We start from the raw sequence: 9949 nt of genomic DNA on the forward strand, positions 1-9949 counted from the left end.
CCTCCCCCCAGGGAGATGAAGGCACCCCCGAGTCTGGTTCATGCCCCCCAGTCCAGCGGGCCTCCTCGAGCCTACAGTGAGGTCCCCCACTGCAGGAAGGCTGCACGGGGGGTGGGGCCTGCCGCTCCTGGGACCAGGAGACCCCAGGGCCAGCCCATGTGTCTCAGGAGCCTGTGCAAGGCCGACCCCCTCCAGGCCGTGGGCGTGGCTGGCCACCTTTGAGGCCCCTAGGCTCGGCCAGGACTCGGGCCACCATTGCAGACCTGATGGTGTCCTTTCCAGCTCAGTGCTGTGTGAACAGCTGTGAAGGGCCAGCTGTGACTTCGCAAGGCAGAAGATGCCAGCAACACTGGGCTCACGCTGACGAGCGACAGGGTCTGGTCTGGCCCTGCTGGCGGACGGCCTCCGGCCGGAGGCCCCGCTCGGCTGTTCCCAAGTCTCCAAGCTCCTCCTGGCCTCGCCGGGGACGGGGGTGGCTCTTGCTAGCCAGCTGCCGCGGGGCCTGTCATGTGACCAGTGTGTTCAGTGCTTGGCGGGAGTACCAGCGTGGCACTCGGCCTGAGCCCTCCACCCTGCCTGGCTGCCGGTGGCCTCATCCCCCCGCCCCTTCTCCTGCTGTGTCTGGTTTTAGTCTGCGTTTCACGCGCTTCTGCATTTCCCTCTCTTGGGAAGTGCAAAGTCCTTGCACTTTGAGGTTGGGGGTGCTCGCCCAGAGGTGGGCAGACGTTCAGCCCCCCACGTCGATGCTGCTCCCCAGCCGCGAGCACCTTGTCGTGAGGCCCCGCCCCAGCCCGTGGGCCCGCTGCCACCCGTCTCACCCCGCGTAAGGAGAACAGCTGAGCGCAGCGCCGGCTCCACTGTTGGAGCAGATAGTTTCCTAGTAGATGAGGGACGAAGGAGGTGAGAGGCCTCCGCGGACGTGCTGAGCACTCACGCAGAGCGCGCTGGGAGACGCCTCCCTCCGCGGCCGGCCTGGTTCGCGCCTTCAGCCTCCGCGAGGGCCCCTCTCGCTCAGCCCGTGCTGTGAGGGTGCCGTCCCGACTGGAGGGGAACCCGCGCCCCTCCACCCATCCTGTCCACCCCGAACCCAAGTCAGGTGACTTCCCAGGACACCGTCCTGCGAGCTCGGGCTTCAAGGGGTGCAGCCCCTCCCCGTGGAGCCCCTGGTCCAGCAGCCAGGCCGGGCCCCCTTCTGTCCTCCCTGCAGGCACCCCCTTCCCTTAGCTGGGGCCTGGTGCCAGGGGAGGTGGCAGGGGCCCTGCTGCAGGTGATAGTGTCACAGAGGACACTTGCTTTAGGGACCCTGGGAGCCACTGACACCCTGCCGGGACAGGCCCTGGGCCTCCGAGGCCACCCCAGCCCATCACTGTCCAGGGCCCTGGAGTTTCGTTAGTCCTGCCCCCTAATGCCCCTCAGCAGCCCGTTCCAGCACCCTCCCAGGGCAGACACCCTGGGCAGGAGGGGCCAGGGCTGACCCCCAGAGGGGCCGGCTCCTCCCCCACCAACTAGTCCCAAGCCACCCCACCCTGGTGTGCTAGAGTACCACTCCAGCCTCTTGGGGAGCTCTGAGCAAGAACACCGGTGCCTGCTGCTAGCCAGGCATGTACCCCCACCCCGGACCCAGCCCCAACGGCCCCCACAGCTGCTGATTTCGGGGGTCATGCCCCCAGCACGAGCCGGGTGGCTGTGGGCAGCGCCTGGGTCTCTGTGCCCACCCGGGGGGTACAGGGCGGGGGCAGCCTGCTAGGGAGCATTTCCTGGGCGGCGGGGGGGTCCACAGCAGGTGGGAGGGGAGACCCAGGCCAAGGACATGCCTACAACCGCCCTCATGCTTGCAGAAAGCATCTCTTTAATAGAAGGTTCCAGCACTGCCCGTGCAAAACCGATCACAGTCCCCAAGGGAACAGGGCAGCACCTCTGCATTACTGCCACCCAGAGTCCCTCCCACGCTGAGGAGGACACCAGACTCCGACGACCTCGCCGGCAGCTCAGCAGCTGACTTGTGCTTCAGATCGGGTGTTAGGAGGCCGTCGGACAGGCCGTGTGAAAGCACCATGCTGCCCGGGTGCCCCCCAGCGCTGTGGCTGCGACGTCCGGTTAAAAGTGCAGGAAAATGGCTTCTTTCCCCAAAGTTGGTGAACCCCGATGTGTCGCCAGGGCCCCCCCCCCAGGGTCTCTCAGCAGCCCGACCTCCCCCACGCGCCCCGCCTGACAACGCGCCATCCCGAGCCCGCCTGGCCTCGGGCTCCTGGCCAAGCCGCGAGACCTTTCGCTTCACTTTTCTTCTGGGAGGGGCTCCCAGTTCACCCACCAGCAGGGGAGCCCCTCTCGGCTTGACCTAGACGGTCATGTACCCAAGACCAGCTGGGACCCACAGAGCGGAGGACAGGAGACCGTAGGCAAGCCCCACGACCCACCACCACGGGTGCACGGCCCTGACACCCGGGCCCAGGCCCCTGTCCCGGACGGGCTCCGTGTCCGTGCCGAGGGGGCGGCGTCTGGGCCTACCCCCGGCCCCGCTCCTCAGCAGGCCTGGTCACGAGTTGCGGTACATTTGTGTGGAAACAGAGGTTTGTAAAAACAGCTTAAAAAAGGTCCCCCCGCCTGTGGTCGCACCGTCATCCCGTGAGGTCTCCCCTCTTGTCAGGTTTGGGGAGCAGCTTCGGGCCAGCAGGCCAGGCCGGTGTTGCAGACGAGGTCCCCGCACGCTCATGCATCACGCCGCGTGCCACCTCGGGCAGGCGAGCCCACCCCAGTGGCGGGGCTCCACGCGGGGCTGGCTCAGAGCTGCGTCTCGTCACGCGTCTCGGGGTTGCAAGAGGCCAGCTTGTTGCTGCAGCTGCTCTTGCGGCTCTGGGAGCTGCTGGCCACGTGGGCCAGGGGGTCAGAGCGGATGAGGTACCTGTGGGCAGGTGAGGGCCGTGGATGCCGATGCTGCCCCGGCCGGGGAGGTCAGCATGCGAGGACACCCAGCATGCGGCACGGTGCCCTTACGAGAGAGATGACCCAGGCGGTGTCCGCACTGTGTGGGGACAGCACTTACACGATGTCATTGGGCTCCAGCCTCGTGTCGGGCGGGGGGTTGATGAGGACGTAGGACAGCGTGTTCTGCTGGTCGTTCATCTCGTCTGCAGAGGAGACAGGGCCCCGGCCGGCGGTCAGCACTTGGCTCCCGCTCACCTCTGCTCTGCCCAGCCCGAGTTGCCCAGGCTCCGGTCCCCTCCTAGCCTTTCTGGCCATCCTACCCACGCCGCCTGGACTGGCAGCTCGGCCTGGACTGGTCCTCCCTGACGCCCCCTGGCCTGCATAGGTAGGACTCAGACATGAAGACTCAGCCTGAGCAGCCAGCACCTCACAGACATGGCGGCCCTGAACAGAGGCATCGTGCACACCTGCACACACCCACCACCTGCAGGAGCCTGGGACCACTGCGCACACTTGCACATACACACACACACCTGCATAGCTGCACACACACCACCTGTATAAGCCTATGGACACCTGTGCACACCTGCAAGTATGCTCACACATCTGCGGCCACACACACCTGCCCACCTTTATACACCTGCACTCAGCGGCACACACATCTAACCCAGCCCTCGGGCTTGTCCGCCCCCCAGTGCCCTGTGTCCCTGGCCTGTGCAGGCCACTCCAACTCCAGTCACTCCACCTTCTGCTTTGAACTTGTGGCCTGTTTCCCAAACCTGCTCCCACGACCGTCCGCCCCGAGCAGCCCCTGTGGCACATGTGGGGGCTGGGCCGCTGCCTGTCCCACTCACAGGGTGGCCACAGGTACAACCCGAAGCGGTGAGAAAGGGTTCTGGGGAAATGCTGGTCACCTCGCAGGCCTCTCCCTGGCCAAACTCAGGGACGGGGTTGTCCCCCGTCCTGGCAGCGGCCCAAGTGCACTGCGAGAGAGAGTGACTCGCAACCTTGGGTTACCCGTCTGGCCGTGTCTTAAGGTACCTCCTGACCCAGAACGAACATCGGGGCGCCCTTGAGAGAGATCTGGCCCTGAGTGGCCTCTGCCCTCGGCGCCTCACATTTCTTTCCCGCTACACCGGCCACCTCCGGCAGAAGTGTTCAGACTGGGGCCATGGCGGAGGGGCAGGATGGGCCGCCAGCTGGGGGCTGCGAGCTGCTCGTTGCTCGGGACTGCAGCGCTCGGAGCCAAGCCATCCCCCCGCCATCCGGATCCCCCAGTGGCCTGTCGAGGCCAGCACGTTCCACAGAGGCAGGCAGGGGACAGAAGGGGACTCAGGGGCTGACGGATGTGCAAAGACCCTCAGGCAGTCACCAGGTGCCAGCCTCCATGTCCACACGCAGGAGGGGGCGGCCTGATCACCCTGCCCTCCGTGGCCTGAGGGCGAGTGGCTGCCTGATGACCTGCCTTCTCTCTTCCCAAAACCCTCGGTCTGGGCCCTTTGGCGGGAGCCCCCGGCCGCCCAGAGGGTGGCTCGTGCTGGGGACTGTGCTTGCTCGGCATGCGTTTCTGGGGTGGGGCGCCTGGAGCGTGCAGTAGCGGGAGATGCAGGCGGGAGCAGGTGCGTCACTTGGAGCCGCTGCACTGAGGACCAGAGCCGTCGGCAGGCCGGTCACGCTGCCTCGCACACCCAGTCGAGACAATGAAAATGGAGATGCGGGACAGGGCTGCCAGTTCGTTTCCCCCTGTGCGTGTGGAGCACGGGTGCCACGGGCGAGCCCCAGAAGCCCGTGTTCATTCACTCCGGCCAGCCTCGCTGGCCCCCCACACCCGGCCCAGGGTGGACGGACACAGGTGTCATGGAGCAGCAGAGCGTGTGGCTAGACCAAGCTTTGGGCTGAGAGGTGGTGTTGGGATGTGGGGCGCTGGCTGCAGTGCTGGGGGGTGGGGGTGCAGTCAGTCACGAGGCACCGACCGTGACTTCTCCAGGACAGGCCAGCTTCACGACCGATGTGCTCAGTGAGGGCCTTGGGTGGGGGCAGAGGGCTGGCGATGGTTCGCCCCGCGTCCGCCCTGCGTTCCGGGTCTCCGTGGGCCCCTCCCAGCCCCGCGGCCCTGCGTCCACACTGTCCCCCAATTTCCTCCTCTACGCATTGTGGGTAACTGTAGCACCTCCCCCAAGGGCGATGTGAGGAGGGGCTTGGGCTGGGGTGCAGCTGGGGGCTCTGTAGGCCAGAGAGGCCTTGTGATGACGCCGTCCCCAGAGGGCCACCCTGCTGCCCTAACGGGGTTATGTCTCCCAAGATCACGCCTCTCCTCCTGAGCGCACATGGCAGGCGCTCGGTGACCACCACCCAGTGAGTCCTGGTGACCCCGCAGGGCGGCCACCTCCGCCAGGAGCCTCCGCAGGAAGCAGGGATGCAGCCAGGTGCAGGGAGAGGGCAACGCAGCCGCCGTTCACGGACGCCACCAGACGCCGATCGCTGCTGGCTTGGCAGGTCTGCCGGGAATGCCGTGCGGGATTTGGGAAAAGCACAAGCCCCCAGCAGCCCCCCCACCCCGCTGCGGCCACAGAGGTTCCCGACAGCGACCTCTAGCTAATGCTTCCTGGGCCCAGGAGGCTCGCCAGCTCCGGTCACCCTAGGTGGAGGGGCCGCCCCGGGGGGCCTGGGCACATGGGCTCTGACCTCTGCGGGGGCCACAAGGAGCCTCAGGGAGGGAAGGCGTCCGAGCAGGGAGGCTTGGGGCCTGGACTCTGCTCTGACCCCTGTTGGGGTCTCAGGGCAGGTCTGGGGTTGGGGGCACCTTCTTGGAAAAAACGGGGGCCCAGGTAGCACGAACGAATTTGTCTCAACTAAAGAGGGAGACCCCCAGCTTGGAACCCCAGCTGGGGTGTAGACGTCAGCTGTCCACCTGCTTCGGGCGGCCCACAAGGCTGAGGGAGGAACAGACCCCACTCCCCGGCCTCCCCACGGGCCACCACAATGGTGCAGGGACCCTGGTTTGGGCCCATCCACCTAGATGCTTCCTGAGGAAGAGCTGGGGCTTCGGGGTCCTTGGGTGACCAGCTACAGGCTGGGGTGGCCCGCCTGTGAGGTCAGGGCAGACTGACACAAGGCTCGTCGTTTCAAACAAAAAACGGGAGAGAATGCACTGGGGGCCCCAGAGCTATGCCATGACAGTCAGCGACCAGCACAAACCGCGAGCCTTCCGGTCAGTCCCGTCATCGGGGCGTCAGGGTGCCTGCAGTGGGGCGTCTGGGAGCACCGAGGCCCTGCCGGTAGAGACCCTGCCATCTCCTGCCCTGTCCGTCTGCCTGGCCGGCCGGGGCGGGCATGCCCCCTCGGGCGGCGGCCGAGTCCACCGGAGCAGAATTACCTTGCAAATATCCCAGGTTTACCCGGTTCATGACATCACTGGCTGTTAAATTTGCTACATCCTCTACGGAACACACAGGAAGGAGAACAGACAGAAAGAGAGAGAGAGAGAGGTCAGCAAGCAGGTGGCGGCCGGCACAGCAGGTGGGGCGGCCAGCTGCACGGGGAGGCCATCCGCTCTGGGACTGCGGCAGCCAGCACGGGCCACCCGGGAGGAGAGTCTGTCCCTGAATGGAAGCCGGTTCCTTCTCTGCCAGGCTGTGGTGGGGCCAGCAGGGGTCAGAGGCCTCGGGGAACATGGGCGGGCTCCAGCTTCGGGGGGCAGGGCTGGGGGGGCAGCGAGCCGGAGTCTCCACCTGCCCATACTTTCTGTGGGGCTATGAACACTGGACACCCCACTTGGATCGTCAGTGGTCCCCTGGAAAGCGGGTGACAGCACCCAACGAGCAGGGAAGCCAGAGAGGAAAAAGGTAAATTGTGTGGGTGGGGCATGGTGGGGACAGGGCTGGGATGGCTCTCATGGGTCACCTGTCCCCCAAACCCTGACCTCTGAGACCCCTTCGGGCCCACGTCTGTGTAGCTAGTGGGCAGCTTGACCCACGTGACCCCTACTTAGCTCCAGAGCGAGCTTGAGCCTCCTCATCCACGGGGAAGAAAGCTCAGGGGCCCCTGACTCAGGAGACAGCTGGCAGGAAGCAAGGTGGGGAGAGCGGGTGCTGCTGGGGACAGCCAGGCCTGAGCGATGGGCAGAGGCTGCGAGTGGAAGCCAGCGCGGGCTAGAGCCTCGACCGGCCCAGGTGTGGGCGCAGCCAGGCAGTGGTGGGGAGCTGGGGCCCCTTTTGGCCCCGTCAACAGAAGCAGCATCTCCAGAGTGAGAGAGGGCGTGAGCTCTCTCAGCCAGTCAGGCCACCTGGACCTGTTCTTGGTCAAGTTCACAAACCTCCCTAAAATAAGCTACAGAGAGAAGGGCCCCCCCCAAATTTGCTGATAGAGATGAGTGTCACCCTGAAGCAGCAGAAACGGTGTGGCTGGGCCACAGTATTAGTGGCAGGGTTCCACGGGGCCAAGGGCAGAGTGTCTGGGTTCCATTTCCCCCACCATCCCCCAACACACCCCCAGGTGCTGGCTGCTGGCCAGGGGCGGGGTCTCCCTGCCATGTTCCCATCCTCCACAGGAACACAGTGGCCCCTGCGCTCCTGACACTCAGCAAGACTGGCCCGAGGTGGCCAATTGGTCTCCAACCAAAGCCGGTGACCTTGGCTTTTCAGGGAGCCCGGCCCGGCCCCCCACACCACACAGCCTCCTTCAGGCGCGTGCATGCCGGCTCCAGCCCTGTTTCTACAGGCGGGGAACCTGAGGCCCCAGAGCCATGGGGAGCCCTTCCTCGGGGGGCTTGGCGCCCTCTCCACACGAGAGGCTCTGCCCAGCTGCGTGGTGGCACCCGGAGCCAGCCCCGCAGCACGTCAGGCAGAGCGGGGTCCAGGCGGGCGGCCTGGCCCGCGGCCAGTGGGCGGCCCTTACCGTAGCCGGTGGTGGGCAGCCCCAGGTGCTTCATGCGGTTCTTGACCAGCTCGGAGAGCTCCTGCCGCTCGGACCGCCGGCACAGGCTGAGCCGCTGCTGGTCCACCCACTCGGCAGCGGCCGCCTTCCCTGCGTGCCTGGGGGCCTTGCGGCTCAGCCTGCGGGCCCACTGCAGGCTCTTACGCCGCAGCAGCGGGTGCTCGGCAGGGTCACCGCCCACCGAGGGCCGGCCGTGGGTGCTGCTGCCGCCCGGCCCCCTCACGTCCCGCGTGTCCTCGCAGTCCTCCATGCTCACCGAGATCTGGGCCTGGCCAGGGCCCGGGGGAGGGGCGGGCAAGGCGGGGGCGGTGAGGCCCGGAGGGCGTGGAACCCAGGCAGGGACGAGGGGCATGGCTGGGGAGCGGGTTGGGTGGTGGGGGGACAGTCCAGACTCCTGTGGGGGACCCCAGGGCCCAGGGACACGAGTGCTTTCCTTCTCTATTGGGGAGGGGGCGCCAGGCCCCAGGGTCCCTCCCGAGCCCCAGACCGTACTGCCTGCCCGCCTGTCTGCCCTCTGCGGGTGGGCGAGGGTGGCCCGTTCGCCTCCGTGGGCCCTCGTTCCTGAGGGCTCCATCTGGGTCCTGCACATCCCGATTCTGTCATCGAGGGTCACTGCCTCTTTGTGCCTTGATTTCCCCATTTGGGAGCAGGAGAAATCAGGGGCGGGGAGCAGGGTGGGCAAGGAAGTGCCAGGGCCTGTGCATGGCTCAGTGGGCGCCTGGGGCTCTGCGGGTGATGTGGGGACCCCCATCTGGGCAGCACCTTGAAAGGCAGGGGGCTGAGGGCGTGGAGGTGGGGCCACACCAGCGGAGAGGGGGCTCCCGCCATGACGGGGGCTGTGGCACAGCACGCAGGTGGCGTGTGCGGCTGGGAGCCTGGGCACCCCACCCTGGTCCTCGGTTTCCCCATCTGTATGGAAGGCTGATGACGTGAGCCCTCTCTGAGCAGCCTCATGGCCGACACACCCCGAGGCCTCACTCCCTGACGCTGGTGTTGGCCAGAGCCCAGGGCCCCACGCCCCTCCCAGGCCCGGGGTGGGTCCAGGCTCAGGCAGGACCCTGCACACGGCAAGACACCTCATTGCTGAGCCGGAGGGGCTGCTCACCTGGGCTCCGAGATCTTGGGGCTGCAAAGGAGACCAGGAGCAGCCTGGGTCCCTGGGGTGCCTCTGCCCCCCCAGCGCTGCCTGAACCCCTCGTGGGCATCAGTAGGGCAGATTCCAGGGTGGCACAGGGGCCCCACCGTGCTCTTGAGCCACCCTTCCCCGACTCGGGGGTCACAACCGCCCAACCAGATGCCCCACGTATGGGGCATGTGAGCCAGACCCCCAAAAGGGCCTGACAGCAAAGACCCAGATCCCCCAAACTCCAACTGGGGATGGCCCGAATCACACAGAGAAAGGAGGGGCTGCCAGCGGACCTCGGAGGTGGAGAAGACGTGGCACTCCGTCCTGTAGATGCCGATGGGGACCTCGGCACTGGAGGAGCAAAGCTTCTGGAAGAGGCGGCCGTAGCTGCCGATCCACAGGTCGTCCTCCGTGATCTTCATCTGGAACGTGGGGCGCCTGAGCTGGGCCGGCCGCGGAGGGCAGTGGCCCCGCGGAAGAACCAACCCCCCCCCCGCCCCCGCCCAGCCTGGCGCGTCACTCACAGCGCAGAGGTAGCCGGAGCCCGGCGTGGTGTCCAGACCCAGCAGCAGCCTGGTGATGGGGATCATGTACTCCTTCACGAAGGACTGGCGGGAGGGGGCCGCAGTGAGGCCGGCCGTGGCCCAGACCCGCACCCAGGATGCGCCTGGCCCGGGACACGCCCACCAGGCTCCCACGGCCACCTGCCTGCCTGCCCCCCGAGCACAGTTCACCTCGCAGACAGAGCTGGGAGCCCCCTCCTGGCCTCAGCCATTAACTCGCTGGGCCGTGCTTAGGTCCAAAGGGACCAGAGGCACAAAAGCTGCCGGAAGCCGCGCCCGGGGAAGTGTCTGACGAGAGGACAAGGATGGGGACATTTAGAGGTCCCCAGGCAGGGATGGGGCCCAGGGCCACCCTGTGCTGGCCGGCCTCCCCAGCCCCAGGGAGGGACCCTCAGAACTG

General features: G+C 66.7%; 1 protein-coding gene across 1 annotated transcript in view; it reads right to left on the reverse strand.

Annotated features, from left to right (window-relative positions):
* Positions 1–2428: 2428 nt before the first annotated feature.
* KCNT1 (potassium sodium-activated channel subfamily T member 1) overlaps positions 2429–9949 on the reverse strand; it is a 63533-nt gene continuing 56012 nt past the window's right edge. Inside the window, exons 29-35 of the mRNA XM_023536468.1 lie at positions 9511–9653; positions 9280–9408; positions 8966–8986; positions 7822–8128; positions 6302–6364; positions 3044–3128; positions 2429–2902 (exon numbers count right to left, since the gene is read on the reverse strand). Coding sequence (XP_023392236.1) covers positions 2782–2902; positions 3044–3128; positions 6302–6364; positions 7822–8128; positions 8966–8986; positions 9280–9408; positions 9511–9653 — 869 coding nt within the window. The 3' untranslated portion in view covers positions 2429–2781. The remainder of the gene's footprint in view (positions 2903–3043; positions 3129–6301; positions 6365–7821; positions 8129–8965; positions 8987–9279; positions 9409–9510; positions 9654–9949) is intronic.

This window comes from Pteropus vampyrus, unplaced genomic scaffold (assembly GCF_000151845.1).
Source record: "Pteropus vampyrus isolate Shadow unplaced genomic scaffold, Pvam_2.0 Scaffold157, whole genome shotgun sequence".
Lineage (NCBI taxonomy): Eukaryota > Metazoa > Chordata > Mammalia > Chiroptera > Pteropodidae > Pteropus > Pteropus vampyrus.